The sequence below is a fragment of the Brachyhypopomus gauderio genome, unplaced genomic scaffold, assembly GCF_052324685.1.
Source record: "Brachyhypopomus gauderio isolate BG-103 unplaced genomic scaffold, BGAUD_0.2 sc87, whole genome shotgun sequence".
Classification (NCBI taxonomy): domain Eukaryota; kingdom Metazoa; phylum Chordata; class Actinopteri; order Gymnotiformes; family Hypopomidae; genus Brachyhypopomus; species Brachyhypopomus gauderio.
Window position 1 is genome coordinate 1,240,001 of NW_027506908.1, and position 23,925 is coordinate 1,263,925.

Here is a 23,925-nt window from a genome sequence, read left to right on the forward strand (position 1 = left end):
TTGTTAAAAAGGCTCTTGAACTGACCCCAGTGCTGTCCACCATTCGTACAAAGGCAAGGAAGCTGGTGGGCTATTTTAGGAGCAGCACAACTGCCAACGTCAGTAACTTTTATTTTCATATTGTTTACACATTTTGTATTGCTACATATGTAACACATTTTATCACTTAACACTTTCTTTTTTTCTTTAAAGGAGAAGCTGGACCTTGTTCAAGAGCACATGAGAAAACCAAAAAAGAAACTGATTCAGGAGGTTGAAACAAGATGGAACAGCACATTTCAAATGCTGGAGCGAGTAGCAGAACTCGGGGAGCCTGTGGGGGCAGCTTTGGCTGCCTTACAAACTGACATTCCTGCGCTGACCTCTGATGATTACAATAATATCTGTGCATGCCTGTCTATACTGTCTCCTTTTCATGAGGCTACTATAGAGCTGTCGGAGGAGAAAAAGGTATCTGGCTCCAAAGTGGTGCCATTATTGAAAATGGTTGAAAAGATGCTCCAGGAAGTGGCAGCAAAGGCAACAGTCCCAATTTCAGCTCCATTTAATTATGTGAACTCATTTTTTCTCTTGAACTTCACATGCCATAACAAGTTTTGAATAATGAACTCAGGTTTATAAGTTTTCCAAAATTAAACTTACGGTAATCCATTGTCTTGACTATTTGAGAGTTTTGTCTGGGTTGTTAGAGTTCATTTAACTGACGTTTATCATTAAAAAAGGAGGGTGGAGGTGGAGAAATGCTGATAATACGGTGTGTGGAGAGGGGGGATTGGCGCCATTTTGGAGCTGGACAAAACAATAAGTATGATCCGGCTTTTCACGGCAGTTAAGCCATAATATTCTAGCGAAATATTTAACTGATTACGGACTACAATTAGAGGCAGAGTGATTGTTGTAGAATTATTATGTGTGGAAACTGCTAGAATGTAAGTCTTTTCTGCCCTATAGTCAACACATTACCAAAGGCAGACATCTGTACGGTTCGTTCTGAGGTGAGGGAGTTTTACCACAGACAAGTCTGTATTAGTCGTGACATGATAAAATAAATCTATTAAAAATTAGAAATGAAAACTGGTTAATTTGTGCTGTTTATCAGCCTGATAGCCTTTAATACATCAGATACAGCAGATCTGCTTTAAAAAATTTTGTTTATTAGTCGCCAGTGCCTTGTTTTAATTTTCCTTTCCATGTTAAATGGTGCGGTGCTGCGTTTAATGAGGCACCAAACTCATAAAGGTAATCTGTTTGATTAACCAATTTCAACTTCCCTTTACAGTTATGTATGTTTTTTATTTATTTGCGACAGAGGTAATCACAACGTTTACACTGTTGAAAACAATAGTGGACTTCTTCCAGTGGCGGAGGGACACCCCTCACTACGGACTACAATTAGAGGCGGATAAAGTACTGTGGAAAGTTCCAGAAGGCGAACAAATTGGATTCCCGCTTTTTTCCTTAACGGAGCTCGAGTTATAGACGGTTCTCTCTAAGGTGAGGTAGTTTTTCAACGGAAACGTTTTAATCCATTTCAGACCCGACATGAAAATGAACCGATGATTTTTAATATTCAAAGAGGAGAGAATTTTTGAACCCTTTGTATTATCAGCCTGAGAATGTGTCTTAAGCCCCCCGCTCTATCTAGAGAACGATGACGAGTGGACTGCACGCTTAGCTAACTAGTTAGCTAGCTCGTTTAGCTAACTGGTGAACTGACAACTTGGCTAGCTAGGTTATCTCACTAGTTAATGCTAGCTAACTAGCCATTTTACATTAAAACTGATCCAGCTCTTTTCTCTTTTTCTTATCCCATAAGAATGAAAATAACTTGGAATGGTCTGTGAGAATACATTGGCTAGCTAGCAAACGGCAATTACTTAAAATCTTTTTTTTTTCCTTGACAGATTTTTTCAGGCATGTCCCATTCATGAAGTGGAAATGTAAGTTTTGTGCAATCTACTAATGGTCAAGGAAGAATACTACAGCACTACAAAAAGAGCATCACAGACATTACCGAAGGTGTTCAGGCCTCATCTGTATTCATGCAGACTGTTTGAAAACATTTCAAACCCAAGCAGAACTTAAAATTCATTTGAAAGAACATACAATAGAATCACAGAAGACTGTAGCCAAATTATCCTGTGATTTGTGTAAATTCTCAGAGCCTAGCAACATTAACAAATACTTCACTCATCTGAAGACTCATTTGAGAAACAGAGAAGTTGTTAGATGTCCATTTGCAGGGAGTTCTTTTAAGTGTGCTGTCGACTTTTACTGCACATAGAAGTCGTAATCATAAGTTCTCCACCTTAGAAAATTTCATACCGGAGCTATTGGCACAGAATATTCATCCTGTGCCTTTAATAGAAGAGGATTTTGTTTCCGACACTGACACTGCATTTGATTCTGCAGCAGAGATTGAGAATGGACTTGAAAATGGAAAGGTAATTGAGCATCAGTTGGGAAGTTTATTTCTTCGCATGCAAACAATTTTGCATGTATCAAATTCAGCAATACAAGAAATTATTGATATTGGAGAATTTACCCAACAAAATATTAAAACTGTTGTACATACAGTGGGGAAAATAAGTATTTGGTCAGTCACCAATTGTGCAAGTTCTCCCACTTAAAAAGATGAGAGAGGCCTGTAATTGACATCATAGGTAGACCTCAACTATGAGAGACAAAATGTGAAAAAAAATTGAGAAAATCATTTTGTCTGACTTTTAAAGACTTTATTTGCAAATAATGGTGGAAAATAAGTATTTGGTCACCTACAAACAAGCAAGATTTCTGGCTGTCACAGACCTGTAACTTCTTTTTTAAGAGGCTCCTCTTTCCCCCACTCATTACCTGTATTAATGGCACCTGTTTGAAGTCGTTAACAGTATAAAAGACACCTGCCCACAACCTCAAACAGTCACACTCCAAACTCCACTATGGTGAAGACGAAAGAGCTGTCGGAGGACACCAGAAACCGAATTGTAGACCTGCACCAGGCTGGGAGGACTGAATCTGCAATAGGCAAGCAGCTTGGTGTGAAGAAATCTACTGTGGGAGCAATAATCAGAAAATGGAAGACCTACAAGACCACTACCAATCTCCCTCGATCTGGGGCTCCACGCAAGATCTCAGCCCGTGGGGTCAAAATGATCACAAGAACGGTGAGGAAAAATCCCAGAACCACAAGGGGGGATCTAGTGTATGACCTGCAGAAAGCTGGGACCAACGTTACAAAGGCTACCATCAGCAACACACTACGACGCCAGGGACTCAGATCTTGCAGTGCCAGACGTGTCCCCCTGCTTAAGCCAGTCCATATCCAGGCACGTCTGAAGTTTGCTAGAGAGCATTTGGATGTTCCAGAAGAGTATTGGGAGAATGTCATATGGTCAGATGAAACCAAAGTAGAACTATTTGGTAAAAACATAACTCGTCGTGTTTGGAGGACAGTGAATGCTGAGTTGCATCCATCGAAAACCTTTGGAGGGAGTTAAAAGTCCGTGTTGCCCGCCGACAGCCCCAAAACATCACTGCTCTAGAGGAGATCTGCATGGAGGAATGGGCCAACATACCAGCAACAGTGTGTGCCAACCTTATGAAGACTTACAGAAAACATTTGACCTCTGTCATTGCCAACAGAGGATATACAACAAAGTATTGAGATGAACTTTTGTTATTGACCAAATACTTATTTTCCACCATTATTTGCAAATAAATTCTTTAAACGTCAGACAAAATGATTTTCTCAATTTTTTTTTTTTCACATTTTGTCTCTCATAGTCTACCTATGATGTCAATTACCGGCCTCTCATATTTTTAAGTGGGAGAACTTGCACAATTGGTGACTGACTAAATACTTATTTTCCCCACTGTAACGTTTTGAGAGACAGTAATTGCATAGCTGACACCTCTGTTGTAGCATCATTGAACAATTACAAACTTTGAACCCCTTAAAATTGCTTTCAAGGCAGGGTCCTCTTGGCACAGAGTGCAAAAGACAGACATTTTATAGGAAGAATTTTACTGTTATTGAACCAGTCGAGTATGTGTTAAATGTACAGGAAAAAAAGCACACTTTTGTTTATGTTCCTATTTTAGATTTGCTCAGTAAACTGTTGGGAAGAAATGAGAAATAAGGCACTTGAGAGATCCAGTGAACAAGAAGGCAATTACTGTTCAGTTAAAGATGGAGAATACTTTAAAGAAAACAGAATTCTCGCTGAGGAATTAGGTGTAGCTCTTGGACTATATATTGATGATTTTGAGCTTTGTAATCCATTAGGTACTTCAAAAAAGAAGCACAAAGTTTGTGCTATATATTGGGTGATTGCAAATTTACCTATTGGACTACGCTCAACATTATCATCAATTTATCTAGCTGTATTGTGCAAAAACATACACATAAAACAATATGGTTACAGCAAGGTTTTAGAGCCCTTAATTAGGGATCTTAAGCTCCTTGAGAGAGAAGGTGTGTGTGTTCAAAGTGTTGGCTCTCATGTCAAAGGGACTGTTTTGTACATATCTGCAGATAATCTGGGGGTACACTCGCTTGCTGGATTTCAAGAGTCTTTCAATGTTGATAAGTTGTGCCAATTTTGTTTGGCAAATCGTGCTGATATTCAGCATTATGATGTTAGAAGTGGGGCTTTTACCTTGAGAACACCAGAATCATTTGATGAAGCTGTTAAGGTGCTTAAACAAAGTGATCTGACTTCTTTTGATGGAGTGAAGAAGGACTGTCCTTTAAACAGACTGACACACTTTCATGCTACAAAAGGATTTCCACCTGATTTTCTTCATGATGCATTAGAAGGAATTGTACCTGTGGAACTCTGTATATGCCTCTGGCATCTGATTTCAAAGAGGTATTTTACATTGAATGATCTTAATTGCAGAATAACAACATTCCCCTTTCAGTTCTGTGCACAAGCGGAATACCAGATCTTGGGAGAGTGCTTGAGATCTGTTTAGTGGATGGCCACATATTTTTCATTGTTGAAATGTTTGAAGCTGGCTTTATTGAGCATCTAAGGTGTTACCAGCTCAACATCAAAGTTCCTGCAGTAACTGTGGTTGTTGATCCTGACCAGCTGAATGACTACACCCCCCTTGCTGCATATCTTGTTGATGGAAAGGTGCTCGTCACTCCAAGGACGTTTATAATACAGTAAGGTACAGAAAAAAGATCCTTGCTTTTTATTATTATTAATTTTGTGTGTGTTTTAACTCACAGGTGGTCTAATACAATCATACACCATATTAACTAAAGACCATGCACTTCACTCATGATAGTTTAATTTTATGCTGGTTACAGATTTTCAATTTTTCTCCTTTTGTGTCACACTGTTATAGCTGTTGGTGCCTCCATGATGCTTCTTCAAGTCATTGTTTCACCTCAAGAGATCAGGCGTGTCACCCTAGAGAGTGTACCTGACTCGGTAAAGGACCTATGTGAAGCACTGCGTACAAATATGGGCTTTGCGAGGAAACTTCATTTTACAGTTTGAAGATCCAGACTTTGGAAATGAGCTCTGCAATTTGACGGATATCAAAGATCTACCAAATGATCGAGCAACACTGAAAATTTTGTTCACTTTTTCTGGTTCTGTATCTGACTCAACACTAGATACTGCAAGCTTGAGTTCCCCAAGTAGTGCTTCCTCAGTGGAATGGCCTGACCCTTTTCTTATTCCTGATTCCTCCCATGATGTTGAACTTCAGCTCAGTGCAGCAAATGATGCCTGTGCCAAAGATGGCACAGTGATGGCCATCTCCAAGAGTGTTAAGAGTGAAATACTTGACAAACTAGCTGACATGATCTCCAAAATCACTCCTTATCCAAGAAAAGACCACTATGAAAGTGTAGCCACAGCTCTTGTAGAAAAGCACCCTAGTCTCAGAGAGCCGGGTTCTGTCAAAGGTATTGCTGGGTATTCAGCTTGAAATTCAAAATGGGCAATTACCGTCATAGACTGATGGCAGCTGGATGCCCTGAGGTTCTTGTAAATAAGAGAAAGAAGGGGCAGACCAACCACAAGGCAATCAAGAAGTCAAAGAAGGGAGAGATTCACTTCTTGCCAGATCCACCTGAAGGTCAAAGTGCAGATATATCAGAGGAAAAACAGAAGACCATGCTTCTAGAGGTCGTCTTCTGTGATCATCTCAGCGAAGAAAGGAAATAATTGGGGATGAGCCACTCATCTCTGAACTTATGGACAGATGGCCTGCATTGTTTAATGAGAGACAGGTAAGTATACATCCACAGCATGATGAACAAAGAAATTATCTGTTGGTTAATGTTAAAAGATCACATGTAATTTTAATATGTAAATTCATATGTAAGATTTTCATTTGCTATTGCTTTACACTCTACTAGACTTTTACACTCTTATCACCCCATGTTTACTGTCTTATACGTCTGTTTGAGATAAAGGCAGAGTTCTGTAGAATAGTCACTGCTGACCTGCTCCAGTCATTCCTGGATGGACTGGATGCCTTGATGTCAAGTCTTTTGGAATTCTATAAAGCAGCTGTCTCATCAAACAGGAGGTTGACTCTTAGCAGTGTTATGCAGTGCCTTAATAAGGAGGTACGTATGAAAATGTACTTAACAATATGTACTACATTAAAGAATCTTGTTTAATTACTGTATTTACTCAGTCTCTCTTTGTATGTAGGACACAAATCAGAACAGAAGAACGGCTGCCCTGCTTGGTCTTCCACTGTTCTTGTCAGAAGACACCTCTGACATAATCAGGATGTGTGATGTAAGAAAATATATTTATGCATTAAGATAATGGGTGCATTCATTCAGAATTCAGCTGACTAGTTAATCACTATCTTCAAAAGTACTTCCATTATAAGCATTTTAACCAACAAGTAACCCTAGTTGGCAATGTTTGGGATAGTTGTTGGCAGTGTTTAAACTTTGAAGTTTTTGTGTCAAATTTCTGTTGTATGTCTGGTTAGATGACAAACAGCCATGTTCAAATGGTCAAAGAGTAGTGCACACATCAGTGGAGCTGAAATAAGGAGGTGGTTTTAATAAAGTAGCAGGTCAGGATACATTAGAACTAAATTTGTGCATTTGTTTTAGGTTCATGGTGAAACCCTGGATGTCCTCATGAAGGGAAAGTGTGTTGGAATTCTAATTGGACATGAAGGTGTCCTGCATGATGCTTTCCTTCATGAAATTATCAACGTGGCTGTGGTGGTAGAAGAGGCAGTCGTTCTTCATGAAATCAGAGACGTGCCCACTGGTTTTGCTATGTTAATGGGCACCATCTACTGCCTTAATCTGCAGTACCCTCACAAAATGAAGTACTCATTTGAATTCCTGCAGAAGGTCGTCATGAAGATGAACCCTGACCAGTGTTCAGCAAGGGTACATGGACTTAGAAATAAATTGCTGAGATTTTGTTTATAGATTGATTGGCTGCACACCAAGTCTCATCTGGGAGGGTGATATTGACAAAATGTTGAAAACAATAGATTTTTGTTTCATCTCACACTGTTGGACACTGTTGCTGTACAAAATTCTTTTTATTTACCATATCAAAAGCAAGCACTGTTGAATGTTGAGACGTTAAAATTTTTGTTAATTTGTTTGCTCTCAATCCTTGTCGATGTTAATCTGCTTGCTTGTGCAGAGCAACTCGTGAGATTTAGAGGCAGAAACATGGCATGCAATTGTTCTTCAAGTTTTAGTAACACAAATCATTTACTTGGAGGAAATGCATTGTCAACACTAAGCATTGTTTAGAAATATACACGTTTTATGTAATGTGTAATGTCCTCATTCAAATAAATTTAATATTTCTAAACAAGTGAACACTGGATTTGACTGGTAAACTTGCCATTTTTAGTCAAGATGAGAAATCTTAATAGAATCTACTTAAAAGCATTAGTGTTCTTAACTTTAAAATGGCAGTTGTGAATATAGTTGGAAGTTAAGTTCACTTGAAAGCATGAATCTAAATAAAGAGGAATTATGTGTATATTTGACAAGACAAAGTAAATTGTAGGGAATTACTACAGTAAAATGGTAAGTTATTCTAATTCTCTGTTTCAAGTTCAAACAACTAATTTATCATTAGTTAAACAACTTCCAAAACTTACCATTCTGAGTAGAAACAAAGGTTATAATGAAGTTGAGTTTACTCACATTTTTAAGGCAGCAGGTGAACTTGAGTTTGTAAGTTTAACCAACCTGAAATTTTTTTACAGTGTAGGGAGCTGGGGGAGCACCTCATCAGACTCCTTAGGGAAAGGCTTGACAAAATCCAAAGCATGAGCATTATGTCACTGGCAACACTACTAGACCCAAGGTACAAATCACTTGGTTTCTTTAGCCCAACAAAGGCAGATGAAGCAATAAAACGACTCACCTCTGAATGTGCCAGTGTAATCTCCAGAGAATCGCATCCATCTTCAGCTGCAGCTTCAACATCACAGGATGCTGCAGCTGAAAGACCTGGTCAGTATTTTTGCTTTGGTTTAAAGTAGGGGTGGGCATAGATTAAATTTTTTTTACTAGATTAATCTCACTGAAATCTTGAAATTTATCTAGATTAAAATGGCTCATTCAGAATATGCGTGCTACCCAAGTAATGACTAAAAGTCAGTCTTTGAGATAGGGTTTCTTAATACAGGGGGTGCATTAGACCAGGGGCTCATCTCCTGTTTCCAATTTGCATCAATGACTGCTTGAGGAAGCTGTTCTACTTTGATACTTGAAGAAAAGAAAAAAAGCTCAATAAAATGTACGTGTTCAACGGTTTATTCAGTTAAACATGAAAATAGTACTGTATGCCTACATACTTTAAGAGGGCATATTTAGTCAAACATGAATTTGTAAGCCTACTGTACATTAAAAGGGGTTGATAACGTGTTTATTCAGCTAAACATGAGATTTGAAATGTAAGCCAACATTTAGTACATTTAAAAATGAATTTTCCATGAAGCAAACCTGGCGACTTCGTGGCTGCATCCATATAAACACACGTACGATTTGTAATTAACAGGTTTAAAAACTCGTTCTCGCCGCTACTGTGCAATTTGGTTAGGAATACAACCGAGCTAAACTATCAAGGTGAATGTCATCAGTTTGCTTACCTATTTTCACTCATAGGTAATTTGAACTCCATCCAACAAACCCGCGATATGGCGATACAGTTCGCTTCCTTATAAACACAATTTGGCGCTGCACGTCCAAACGATACACTTCCTGTATCGGTCACGTGTGTTTAAAGCGATACACGCACCAATAAGTTTCACTCTTGTGCGCTCGGACAGTGCTGACGCCAATGATCTATATTACTATTATTATTAATACTATTAATATATTACTACTATATATACTATAGTATATTACTACTATTATTAGTGTAGATCAATGGCTGACACACCAGTGTCGTTGGTCCCATCACTGGCCAACGGTACATCGATGGTAGCAGATTTTTCACAACACTCTCGTGAAAATTGCTAGTTAGTTTGTTGTAGCACTAACGAACCATCTAAGAAACGGTTTATCAGGGCTCCATACTGCGACTAAAATGGACGCAATCGCGACCACAAATATTAATTTGCGAGTAATATAATTATTTCACTCGCCACTGGCATTGTCAACAGCATTATTTTTTGTAATAAAAAAAATAAATGTCCACCACTTCTTTTGAGTTTGTATGTTAAAAGTTAATGACACGAATTTACAATCACGTGTAGGGATGTTAATTGGTTTGTAACTGCTACTTTGGACGAAATTTAAAGGGCGAGTTTTATAGACTCAGGAAATGTTTGAACCATGTTGCTACGATGTCTTATCCAAGAGATATTAATAAAACCATCGAAAAACATCAACAGGAGACCTCAGAGGGAAGATGTGGGTTTTTATATACCCAAGCTACATCACACGTGTGTGGTTCTGATCGACTGGGCTCTGGTGAAGATGTCTAGAATGTTTGGGTTCAAACAGCAACATGTTGTGATATGTTGTGTTGGCGTCGCGCTTTACAATTCTTGAATGCTGAAAACCGACCGACATCTGAAACCGATCGCACACCGGCCACAAAACGATATCGACGGCCTTTTCGAGTCGTTTAAATCGAGTAGTTAAAATGATCGTCAAGTAGTTAGAATTAGAGAAGCCTATGGTATGTGCTTTTTAAAAATGGTTAGTTATCATTTTGTTTTCACGGACTGCTTGAGCCCACCGCTAGTAAAATGCCTCAGTACGGCAAGCAGGAAGCTTGTGAAGACCAAAAAAATGGTAATCATTGAATGCAGTACAATACGTGAGTAAAATATGGCAGTGAATGAATGCTGATTAACGCTATAAAAAATCCACGGGCTTTAATTACAGATGCTCTTTAGTGAATGGTCATTCAGACTACGAAAGAAAAGAAAATATAAATGCCATTTACTGTTCTGCATTTTTTGAAAGAGTATGTTATGTAATGTTCTCTTAAGTAATATTCTAATGTTCTGAAGAGTTTCACCAAACATTGAATTTCCTTATGATGACAAAAAGGTTTTTATTTCTATTCAACAGCAAAAAAGTATTAGTAAGGTTAGATTAGTAACATTTCTCCATCTGTGAATAGATTCTATATCAATTCAGTCACTTTTTAAAACCATACTTAACACTGTTGCCAAAGTGGGATAGACCATTGGAATATGTTTTTAGAGCCAATCATCTTGAGGTTTGTAGACCATTACTTAAGAAATGCAACGCTATGTTAAGCCTTGCCCGCCCCCAACTATTAGTCATATCCCAGTTTTAGTGTTGCATGTGTTTTATTTTTTCATTTCAGGTGTCACACCCTTGTTGGTAATAACTCCAAACTTCATTGGTTTTATGTGTGACTAGTTTACTTCCATGTTAAAATACCCTGTGTTTGGTCTTATGCTTTGCTTGTCTTTGTTTCCAGTGTTGTGCATGAATACATTCAATTAATACTGTTAAATAATATGTGAGCAAAACTCGTAAGGAACAGCAGAGAAAGGAAATCAATGTGACATTGAATACAACATGTGTACATAATAAATTGTCCGCATTAAACAGTAATTGGTGTGACACTAGTGTGCAATATTCTGTAAGATTCTGTTTGGTCATGTAGAGTTTTCTTTTCACCTACTGCTTGAGTCCACATCAGGTTCTTCCAAATGGGACAGCAGAATCCTTTTCATATCTAAAAGGTATAGACATTGAAGAGAGTGTGATACAGGACACCAACATTTTCATTACAGAGTGTGATACAGGACACCAACATTTTTATTACTGAATCATAATTGATGCAATGACATTTTATATTTTTCACTCTTTATGAGTTTTGGCTGACTTGGTCTTTTTCGTTTTTCCACCCATACCTTTTGAGCACAACTCGAACAGAACAGCAGAAGACAGAACAGGCATTAGAAGATGAAGGTAATCAAAGACACATTGAATACAACATGTGTACATAATAAATTGTCAGCAATAAACAGTAATTGGTGTGACACTAGTGTGCAATATTCTGTAAGATTCTGTTTGGTCATGTAGAGTTTTCTTTTCACCTACTGCTTGAGTCCACATCAGGTTCTTCCAAATGGACAGCAGAATCCTTTTCATATCTAAAAGGTAAAGACATTGAAGAGAGGTTGATACAGGACACCAACATTTTTATTACTGAATCATGATTGATGCAATGACATTTTATATTTTTCACTCTTTATGAGTTTTGGCTGACTTGGTCTTTTTCATTTTTCCACCCATACCTTTTGAGCACAACTCGAACGGAACAGCAGAGGACAGAACAAGCATTAGAAGATGAAGGTAATCAAAGACACATTGAATACAACATGTGTACATAATAAATTGTCAGCAATAAACAGTAATTGGTGTGACACTAGTGTGCAATATTCTGTAAGATTCTGTTTGGTCATGTTGAGTTTTCTTTTCACCTACTGCTTGAGTCCACATCAGGTTCTTTCAAATGGACAGCAGAATCTTTTTCATATCTAAAAGGTATAGACATTGAAGAGAGTGTCATGCAGGACACCAATATTTTCATTACTGAATCATAATTGATGCAATGACATTTTATATTTTTCACTCTTTATGAGTTTTGGCTGACTTGGTCTTTTTCGTTTTTCCACCCATACCTTTTGAGCACTACTCGAACAGAACAGCAGAAGACAGAACAAGCATTAGAAGATGAAGGTAATCAAAGACACATTGAATACAACATGTGTACATAATAAATTGTCAGCATTAAACAGTAATTGGTGTGACACTAGTGTGCAATATTCTGTAAGATTCTGTTTGGTCATGTAGAGTTTTCTTTTCACCTACTGCTTGAGTCCACATCAGGTTCTTCCAAATGGACAGCAGAATCCTTTTCATATCTAAAAGGTAAAGACATTGAAGAGAAGGTTCGATACAGGACACCAACATTTTTCATTACTGAATCATGAATTGATGCAATGACATTTTATATTTTTCACTCTTTATGAGTTTTGGCTGACTTGGTCTTTTTCATTTTTCCACCCATACCTTTTGAGCACAACTCGAACGAGAACAGCAGAAGACAGAACAAGCATTAGAAGATGAAGGTAATCAAAGACACATTGAATACAACATGTGTACATAATAAATTGTCTGCATTAAACAGTAATTGGTGTGACACTAGTGTGCAATATTCTGTAAGATTCTGTTTGGTCATGTAGAGTTTTCTTTTCACCTACTGCTTGAGTCCACATCAGGTTGTTCCAAATAGACAGCAGAGTCCTTTTCATATCTAAAAGGTAAAGACATTGAAGAGAGGTTGATACAGGACACCAACATCTTTATTACTGAATCATGATTGATGCAATTACATTTTATATTTTTCACTCTTTATGAGTTTTGCATGACTTGGTCTTTTTCATTTTTCCACCCATACCTTTTGAGCACAACTCGAACGGAACAGCAGAGGACAGAACAAGCATTAGAAGATGAAGGTAATCAAAGACACATTGAATACAACATGTGTACATAATAAATTGTCAGCAATAAACAGTAATTGGTGTGACACTAGTGTGCAATATTCTGTAAGATTCTGTTTGGTCATGTAGAGTTTTCTTTTCACCTACTGCTTGAGTCCACATCAGGTTCTTCCAAATGGACAGCAGAATCATTTTCATATCTAAAAGGTAAAGACATTGAAGAGAGGTTGATACAGGACACCAACATTTTTATTACTGAATCATGATTGATGCAATGACATTTTATATTTTTCACTCTTTATGAGTTTTGGCTGACTTGGTCTTTTTCATTTTTCCACCCATACCTTTTGAGCACAACTCGAACGGAACAGCAGAGGACAGAACAAGCATTAGAAGATGAAGGTAATCAAAGACACATTGAATACAACATGTGTACATAATAAATTGTCAGCATTAAACAGTAATTGGTGTGACACTAGTGTGCAATATTCTGTAAGATTCTGTTTGGTCATGTAGAGTTTTCTTTTCACCTACTGCTTGAGTCCACATCAGGTTCTTCCAAATGGACAGCAGAATCCTTTTCATATCTAAAAGGTAAAGACATTGAAGCGAGGTTGATACAGGACACCAACATTTTTATTACTGAATCATGATTGATGCAATGACATTTTATATTTTTCACTCTTTATGAGTTTTGGCTGACTTGGTCTTTTTCATTTTTCCACCCATACCTTTTGAGCACAACTCGAACGGAACAGCAGAGGACAGAACAAGCATTAGAAGATGAAGGTAATCAAAGACACATTGAATACAACATGTGTACATAATAAATTGTCAGCATTAAACAGTAATTGGTGTGACACTAGTGTGCAATATTCTGTAAGATTCTGTTTGGTCATGTAGAGTTTTCTTTTCACCTACTGCTTGAGTCCACATCAGGTTCTTCCAAATGGACAGCAGAATCCTTTTCATATCTAAAAGGTAAAGACATTGAAGAGAGGTTGATACAGGACACCAACATTTTTATTACTGAATCATGATTGATGCAATGACATTTTATATTTTTCACTCTTTATGAGTTTTGGCTGACTTGGGTCTTTTTCATTTTTCCACCCATACCTTTTGAGCACAACTTGAACGGAACAGCAGAGGACAGAACAAGCATTAGAAGATGAAGGTAATCAAAGACACATTGAATACAACAGGTGTACATAATAAATTGTCTGCATTAAACAGTAATTGGTGTGACACTAGTGTGCAATATTCTGTAAGATTCTGTTTGGTCATGTAGAGTTTTCTTTTCACCTACTGCTTGAGTCCACATCAGGTTGTTCCAAATGGACAGCAGAGTCCTTTTCATATCTAAAAGGTAAAGACATTGAAGAGAGGTTGATACAGGACACCAACATCTTTATTACTGAATCATAATTGATGCAATGACATTTTATATTTTTCACTCTTTATGAGTTTTGGCTGACTTGGTCTTTTTCATTTTTCCACCCATACCTTTTGAGCACAACTCGAACAGAACAGCAGAAGACAGAACAAGCATTAGAAGATGAAGGTAATCAAAGACACATTGAATACAACATGTGTACATAATAAATTGTCAGCAATAAACAGTAATTGGTGTGACACTAGTGTGCAATATTCTGTAAGATTCTGTTTGGTCATGTAGAGTTTTCTTTTCACCTACTGCTTGAGTCCACATCAGGTTCTTTCAAATGGACAGCAGAATCTTTTTCATATCTAAAAGGTATAGACATTGAAGAGAGTGTCATGCAGGACAACAATATTTTCATTACTGAATCATGATTTATGCAATGGACATTTTATATTTTTCACTCTTTATGAGTTTTGGCTGACTTGGTCTTTTTCATTTTTCCACCCATACCTTTTGAGCACAACTCGAACGGAACAGCAGAGGACAGAACAAGCATTAGAAGATGAAGGTAATCAAAGACACATTGAATACAACATGTGTACCTTATAAATTGTCAGCAATAAACAGTAATTGGTGTGACACTAGTGTGCAATATTCTGTAAGATTCTGTTTGGTCATGTAGAGTTTTCTTTTCACCTACTGCTTGAGTCCACATCAGGTTGTTCCAAATAGACAGCAGAGTCCTTTTCATATCTAAAAGGTAAAGACATTGAAGAGAGGTTGATACAGGACACCAACATCTTTATTACTGAATCATGATTGATGCAATTACATTTTATATTTTTCACTCTTTATGAGTTTTGCATGACTTGGTCTTTTTCATTTTTCCACCCATACCTTTTGAGCACAACTCGAACGGAACAGCAGAGGACAGAACAAGCATTAGAAGATGAAGGTAATCAAAGACACATTGAATACAACATGTGTACATAATAAATTGTCAGCAATAAACAGTAATTGGTGTGACACTAGTGTGCAATATTCTGTAAGATTCTGTTTGGTCATGTAGAGTTTTCTTTTCACCTACTGCTTGAGTCCACATCAGGTTCTTCCAAATGGACAGCAGAATCATTTTCATATCTAAAAGGTAAAGACATTGAAGAGAGGTTGATACAGGACACCAACATTTTTATTACTGAATCATGATTGATGCAATGACATTTTATATTTTTCACTCTTTATGAGTTTTGGCTGACTTGGTCTTTTTCATTTTTCCACCCATACCTTTTGAGCACAACTCGAACGGAACAGCAGAGGACAGAACAAGCATTAGAAGATGAAGGTAATCAAAGACACATTGGAATACAACATGTGTACATAATAAATTGTCAGCATTAAACAGTAATTGGTGTGACACTAGTGTGCAATATTCTGTAAGATTCTGTTTGGTCATGTAGAGTTTTCTTTTCACCTACTGCTTGAGTCCACATCAGGTTCTTCAAATGGACAGCAGAATCCTTTTCATATCTAAAAGGTAAAGACATTGAAGCGAGGTTGATACAGGACACCAACATTTTTATTACTGAATCATGATTGATGCAATGACATTTTATATTTTTCACTCTTTATGAGTTTTGGCTGACTTGGTCTTTTTCATTTTTCCACCCATACCTTTTGAGCACAACTCGAACGGAACAGCAGAGGACAGAACAAGCATTAGAAGATGAAGGTAATCAAAGACACATTGAATACAACATGTGTACATAATAAATTGTCAGCATTAAACAGTAATTGGTGTGACACTAGTGTGCAATATTCTGTAAGATTCTGTTTGGTCATGTAGAGTTTTCTTTTCACCTACTGCTTGAGTCCACATCAGGTTCTTCCAAATGGACAGCAGAATCCTTTTCATATCTAAAAGGTAAAGACATTGAAGAGAGGTTGATACAGGACACCAACATTTTTATTACTGAATCATGATTTATGCAATGACATTTTATATTTTTCACTCTTTATGAGTTTTGGCTGACTTGGTCTTTTTCATTTTTCCACCCATACCTTTTGAGCACAACTTGAACGGAACAGCAGAGGGACAGAACAAGCATTAGAAGATGAAGGTAATCAAAGACACATTGAATACAACAGGTGTACATAATAAATTGTCTGCATTAAACAGTAATTGGTGTGACACTAGTGTGCAATATTCTGTAAGATTCTGTTTGGTCATGTAGAGTTTTCTTTTCACCTACTGCTTGAGTCCACATCAGGTTGTTCCAAATGGACAGCAGAGTCCTTTTCATATCTAAAAGGTAAAGACATTGAAGAGAGGTTGATACAGGACACCAACATCTTTATTACTGAATCATAATTGATGCAATGACATTTTATATTTTTCACTCTTTATGAGTTTTGGCTGACTTGGTCTTTTTCATTTTTCCACCCATACCTTTTGAGCACAACTCGAACAGAACAGCAGAAGACAGAACAAGCATTAGAAGATGAAGGTAATCAAAGACACATTGAATACAACATGTGTACATAATAAATTGTCAGCAATAAACAGTAATTGGTGTGACACTAGTGTGCAATATTCTGTAAGATTCTGTTTGGTCATGTAGAGTTTTCTTTTCACCTACTGCTTGAGTCCACATCAGGTTCTTTCAAATGGACAGCAGAATCTTTTTCATATCTAAAAGGTATAGACATTGAAGAGAGTGTCATGCAGGACAACAATATTTTCATTACTGAATCATGATTTACGCAATGACATTTTATATTTTTCACTCTTTATGAGTTTTGGCTGACTTGGTCTTTTTCATTTTTCCACCCATACCTTTTGAGCACAACTCGAACGGAACAGCAGAGGACAGAACAAGCATTAGAAGATGAAGGTAATCAAAGACACATTGAATACAACATGTGTACATAATAAATTGTCAGCATTAAACAGTAATTGGTGTGACACTAGTGTGCAATATTCTGTAAGATTCTGTTTGGTCATGTAGAGTTTTCTTTTCACCTACTGCTTGAGTCCACATCAGGTTCTTCCAAATGGACAGCAGAATCCTTTTCATATCTAAAAGGTAAAGACATTGAAGCGAGGTTGATACAGGACACCAACATTTTTATTACTGAATCATGATTGATGCAATGACATTTTATATTTTTCACTCTTTATGAGTTTTGGCTGACTTGGTCTTTTTCATTTTTCCACCCATACCTTTTGAGCACAACTCGAACGGAACAGCAGAGGACAGAACAAGCATTAGAAGATGAAGGTAATCAAAGACACATTGAATACAACATGTGTACATAATAAATTGTCAGCATTAAACAGTAATTGGTGTGACACTAGTGTGCAATATTCTGTAAGATTCTGTTTGGTCATGTAGAGTTTTCTTTTCACCTACTGCTTGAGTCCACATCAGGTTCTTCCAAATGGACAGCAGAATCCTTTTCATATCTAAAAGGTAAAGACATTGAAGAGAGGTTGATACAGGACACCAACATTTTTATTACTGAATCATGATTTATGCAATGACATTTTATATTTTTCACTCTTTATGAGTTTTGGCTGACTTGGTCTTTTTCATTTTTCCACCCATACCTTTTGAGCACAACTTGAACGGAACAGCAGAGGACAGAACAAGCATTAGAAGATGAAGGTAATCAAAGACACATTGAATACAACAGGTGTACATAATAAATTGTCTGCATTAAACAGTAATTGGTGTGACACTAGTGTGCAATATTCTGTAAGATTCTGTTTGGTCATGTAGAGTTTTCTTTTCACCTACTGCTTGAGTCCACATCAGGTTGTTCCAAATGGACAGCAGAGTCCTTTTCATATCTAAAAGGTAAAGACATTGAAGAGAGGTTGATACAGGACACCAACATCTTTATTACTGAATCATAATTGATGCAATGACATTTTATATTTTTCACTCTTTATGAGTTTTGGCTGACTTGGTCTTTTTCATTTTTCCACCCATACCTTTTGAGCACAACTCGAACAGAACAGCAGAAGACAGAACAAGCATTAGAAGATGAAGGTAATCAAAGACACATTGAATACAACATGTGTACATAATAAATTGTCAGCAATAAACAGTAATTGGTGTGACACTAGTGTGCAATATTCTGTAAGATTCTGTTTGGTCATGTAGAGTTTTCTTTTCACCTACTGCTTGAGTCCACATCAGGTTCTTTCAAATGGACAGCAGAATCTTTTTCATATCTAAAAGGTATAGACATTGAAGAGAGTGTCATGCAGGACAACAATATTTTCATTACTGAATCATGATTTACGCAATGACATTTTATATTTTTCACTCTTTATGAGTTTTGGCTGACTTGGTCTTTTTCATTTTTCCACCCATACCTTTTGAGCACAACTCGAACGGAACAGCAGAGGACAGAACAAGCATTAGAAGATGAAGGTAATCAAAGACACATTGAATACAACATGTGTACATAATAAATTGTCAGCATTAAACAGTAATTGGTGTGACACTAGTGTGCAATATTCTGTAAGATTCTGTTTGGTCATGTAGAGTTTTCTTTTCACCTACTGCTTGAGTCCACATCAGGTTCTTCCAAATGGACAGCAGAATCCTTTTCATATCTAAAAGGTAAAGACATTGAAGCGAGGTTGATACAGGACACCAACATTTTTATTACTGAATCATGATTGATGCAATGACATTTTATATTTTTCACTCTTTATGAGTTTTGGCTGACTTGGTCTTTTTCATTTTTTCCACCCATACCTTTTGAGCACAACTCGAACGGAACAGCAGAGGACAGAACAAGCATTAGAAGATGAAGGTAATCAAAGACACATTGAATACAACATGTGTACATAATAAATTGTCAGCATTAAACAGTAATTGGTGTGACACTAGTGTGCAATATTCTGTAAGATTCTGTTTGGTCATGTAGAGTTTTCTTTTCACCTACTGCTTGAGTCCACATCAGGTTCTTCCAAATGGACAGCAGAATCCTTTTCATATCTAAAAGGTAAAGACATTGAAGAGAGGTTGATACAGGACACCAACATTTTTATTACTGAATCATGATTGATGCAATGACATTTTATATTTTTCACTCTTTATGAGTTTTGGCTGACTTGGTCTTTTTCATTTTTCCACCCATACCTTTTGAGCACAACTCGAACGGAAACAGCAGAGGACAGAACAAGCATTAGAAGATGAAGGTAATCAAAGACACATTGAATACAACAGGTGTACATAATAAATTGTCTGCATTAAACAGTAATTGGTGTGACACTAGTGTGCAATATTCTGTAAGATTCTGTTTGGTCATGTAGAGTTTTCTTTTCACCTACTGCTTGAGTCCACATCAGGTTGTTCCAAATGGACAGCAGAGTCCTTTTCATATCTAAAAGGTAAAGACATTGAAGAGAGGTTGATACAGGACACCAACATCTTTATTACTGAATCATAATTGATGCAATGACATTTTATATTTTTCACTCTTTATGAGTTTTGGCTGACTTGGTCTTTTTCATTTTCCACCCATACCTTTTGAGCACAACTCGAACAGAACAGCAGAAGACAGAACAAGCATTAGAAGATGAAGGTAATCAAAGACACATTGAATACAACATGTGTACATAATAAATTGTCAGCAATAAACAGTAATTGGTGTGACACTAGTGTGCAATATTCTGTAAGATTCTGTTTGGTCATGTAGAGTTTTCTTTTCACCTACTGCTTGAGTCCACATCAGGTTCTTTCAAATGGACAGCAGAATCTTTTTCATATCTAAAAGGTATAGACATTGAAGAGAGTGTCATGCAGGACAACAATATTTTCATTACTGAATCATGATTTATGCAATGACATTTTATATTTTTCACTCTTTATGAGTTTTGGCTGACTTGGTCTTTTTCATTTTTCCACCCATACCTTTTGAGCACAACTCGAACGGAACAGCAGAGGACAGAACAAGCATTAGAAGATGAAGGTAATCAAAGACACATTGAATACAACATGTGTACCTTATAAATTGTCAGCAATAAACAGTAATTGGTGTGACACTAGTGTGCAATATTCTGTAAGATTCTGTTTGGTCATGTAGAGTTTTCTTTTCACCTACTGCTTGAGGTCCCACATCAGGTTGTTCCAAATAGACAGCAGAGTCCTTTTCATATCTAAAAGGTAAAGACATGAAGAGAGGTTGATACAGGACACCAACATCTTTATTACTGAATCATGATTGATGCAATTACATTTTATATTTTTCACTCTTTATGAGTTTTGCATGACTTGGTCTTTTTCATTTTTCCACCCATACCTTTTGAGCACAACTCGAACGGAACAGCAGAGGACAGAACAAGCATTAGAAGATGAAGGTAATCAAAGACACATTGAATACAACATGTGTACATAATAAATTGTCAGCAATAAACAGTAATTGGTGTGACACTAGTGTGCAATATTCTGTAAGATTCTGTTTGGTCATGTAGAGTTTTCTTTTCACCTACTGCTTGAGTCCACATCAGGTTCTTCCAAATGGACAGCAGAATCATTTTCATATCTAAAAGGTAAAGACATTGAAGAGAGGTTGATACAGGACACCAACATTTTTATTACTGAATCATGATTGATGCAATGACATTTTATATTTTTCACTCTTTATGAGTTTTGGCTGACTTGGTCTTTTTCATTTTTCCACCCATACCTTTTGAGCACAACTCGAACGGAACAGCAGAGGACAGAACAAGCATTAGAAGATGAAGGTAATCAAAGACACATTGAATACAACATGTGTACATAATAAATTGTCAGCATTAAACAGTAATTGGTGTGACACTAGTGTGCAATATTCTGTAAGATTCTGTTTGGTCATGTAGAGTTTTCTTTTCACCTACTGCTTGAGTCCACATCAGGTTCTTCCAAATGGACAGCAGAATCCTTTTCATATCTAAAAGGTAAAGACATTGAAGCGAGGTTGATACAGGACACCAACATTTTTATTACTGAATCATGATTGATGCAATGACATTTTATATTTTTCACTCTTTATGAGTTTTGGCTGACTTGGTCTTTTTCATTTTTCCACCCATACCTTTTGAGCACAACTCGAACGGAACAGCAGAGGACAGAACAAGCATTAGAAGATGAAGGTAATCAAAGACACATTGAATACAACATGTGTACATAATAAATTGTCAGCATTAAACAGTAATTGGTGTGACACTAGTGTGCAATATTCTGTAAGATTCTGTTTGGTCATGTAGAGTTTTCTTTTCACCTACTGCTTGAGTCCACATCAGGTTCTTCCAAATGGACAGCAGAATCCTTTTCATATCTAAAAGGTAAAGACATTGAAGAGAGGTTGATACAGGACACCAACATTTTTATTACTGAATCATGATTGATGCAATGACATTTTATATTTTTCACTCTTTATGAGTTTTGGCTGACTTGGTCTTTTTCATTTTTCCACCCATACCTTTTGAGCACAACTCGAAGAGAACAGCAGAAGACAGAACAAGCATTAGAAGATGAAGGTAATCAAAGACACATTGAATACAACATGTGTACATAATAAATTGTCTGCATTAAACAGTAATTGGTGTGACACTAGTGTGCAATATTCTGTAAGATTCTGTTTGGTCATGTTGAGTTTTCTTTTCACCTACTGCTTGAGTCCACATCAGGTTCTTTCAAATGGACAGCAGAATCTTTTTCATATCTAAAAGGTATAGACATTGAAGAGAGTGTCATGCAGGACACCAATATTTTTATTACTGAATCATGATTTATGCAATGACATTTTATATTTTTCACTCTTTATGAGTTTTGGCTGACTTGGTCTTTTTCATTTTTCCACCCATACCTTTTGAGCACAAACTCGAACGGAACAGCAGAGGACAGAACAAGCATTAGAAGATGAAGGTAATCAAAGACACATGAATACAACATGTGTACATAATAAATTGTCAGCAATAAACAGTAATTGGTGTGACACTAGTGTGCAATATTCTGTAAGATTCTGTTTGGTCATGTTGAGTTTTCTTTTCACCTACTGCTTGAGTCCACATCAGGTTCTTTCAAATGGACAGCAGAATCTTTTTCATATCTAAAAGGTATAGACATTGAAGAGAGTGTCATGCAGGACACCAATATTTTCATTACTGAATCATAATTGATGCAATGACATTTTATATTTTTCACTCTTTATGAGTTTTGGCTGACTTGGTCTTTTTCGTTTTTCCACCCATACCTTTTGAGCACTACTCGAACAGAACAGCAGAAGACAGAACAAGCATTAGAAGATGAAGGTAATCAAAGACACATTGAATACAACATGTGTACATAATAAATTGTCTGCATTAAACAGTAATTGGTGTGACACTAGTGTGCAATATTCTGTAAGATTCTGTTTGGTCATGTAGAGTTTTCTTTTCACCTACTGCTTGAGTCCACATCAGGTTCTTCCAAATGGACAGCAGAATCTTTTTCATATCTAAAAGGTAAAGACATTGAAGAGAATTCGATACAGGACACCAACATTTTCATTACTGAATCATAATTGATGCAATGACATTTTATATTTTTCACTCTTTATGAGTTTTGGCTGACTTGGTCTTTTTCGTTTTTCCACCCATACCTTTTGAGCACAACTCGAACAGAACAGCAGAAGACAGAACAAGCATTAGAAGATGAAGGTAATCAAAGACACATTGAATACAACATGTGTACATAATAAATTGTCTGCATTAAACAGTAATTGGTGTGACACTAGTGTGCAATATTCTGTAAGATTCTGTTTGGTCATGTAGAGTTTTCTTTTCACCTACTGCTTGAGTCCACATCAGGTTGTTCCAAATAGACAGCAGAGTCCTTTTCATATCTAAAAGGTAAAGACATTGAAGAGAGGTTGATACAGGACACCAACATCTTTATTACTGAATCATGATTGATGCAATTACATTTTATATTTTTCACTCTTTATGAGTTTTGCATGACTTGGTCTTTTTCATTTTTTCCACCCATACCTTTTGAGCACAACTCGAACGGAACAGCAGAGGACAGAACAAGCATTAGAAGATGAAGGTAATCAAAGACACATTGAATACAACATGTGTACATAATAAATTGTCAGCAATAAACAGTAATTGGTGTGACACTAGTGTGCAATATTCTGTAAGATTCTGTTTGGTCATGTAGAGTTTTTCTTTTCACCTACTGCTTGAGTCCACATCAGGTTCTTCCAAATGGGACAGCAGAATCATTTTCATATCTAAAAGGTAAAGACATTGAAGAGAGGTTGATACAGGACACCAACATTTTTATTACTGAATCATGATTGATGCAATGACATTTTATATTTTTCACTCTTTATGAGTTTTGGCTGACTTGGTCTTTTTCATTTTTCCACCCATACCTTTTGAGCACAACTCGAACGGAACAGCAGAGGACAGAACAAGCATTAGAAGATGAAGGTAATCAAAGACACATTGAATACAACATGTGTACATAATAAAATTGTCAGCATTAAACAGTAATTGGTGTGACACTAGTGTGCAATATTCTGTAAGA

General features: G+C 36.8%; 1 protein-coding gene across 1 annotated transcript; it reads left to right on the plus strand.

The window, feature by feature from the left end:
• Positions 1–4,387: 4,387 nt before the first annotated feature.
• Positions 4,388–7,797, plus strand: LOC143493478 (uncharacterized). The gene is made up of 5 exons (XM_076991920.1): positions 4,388–5,178; positions 5,359–6,253; positions 6,434–6,595; positions 6,684–6,773; positions 7,103–7,797. Exons 2-5 carry the CDS (start codon positions 6,218–6,220, stop codon positions 7,430–7,432), a joined length of 618 nt encoding a protein of 205 aa, XP_076848035.1. The 5' UTR covers positions 4,388–5,178; positions 5,359–6,217; the 3' UTR covers positions 7,433–7,797.
• The last annotated feature ends 16,128 nt before the right edge of the window (positions 7,798–23,925 follow it).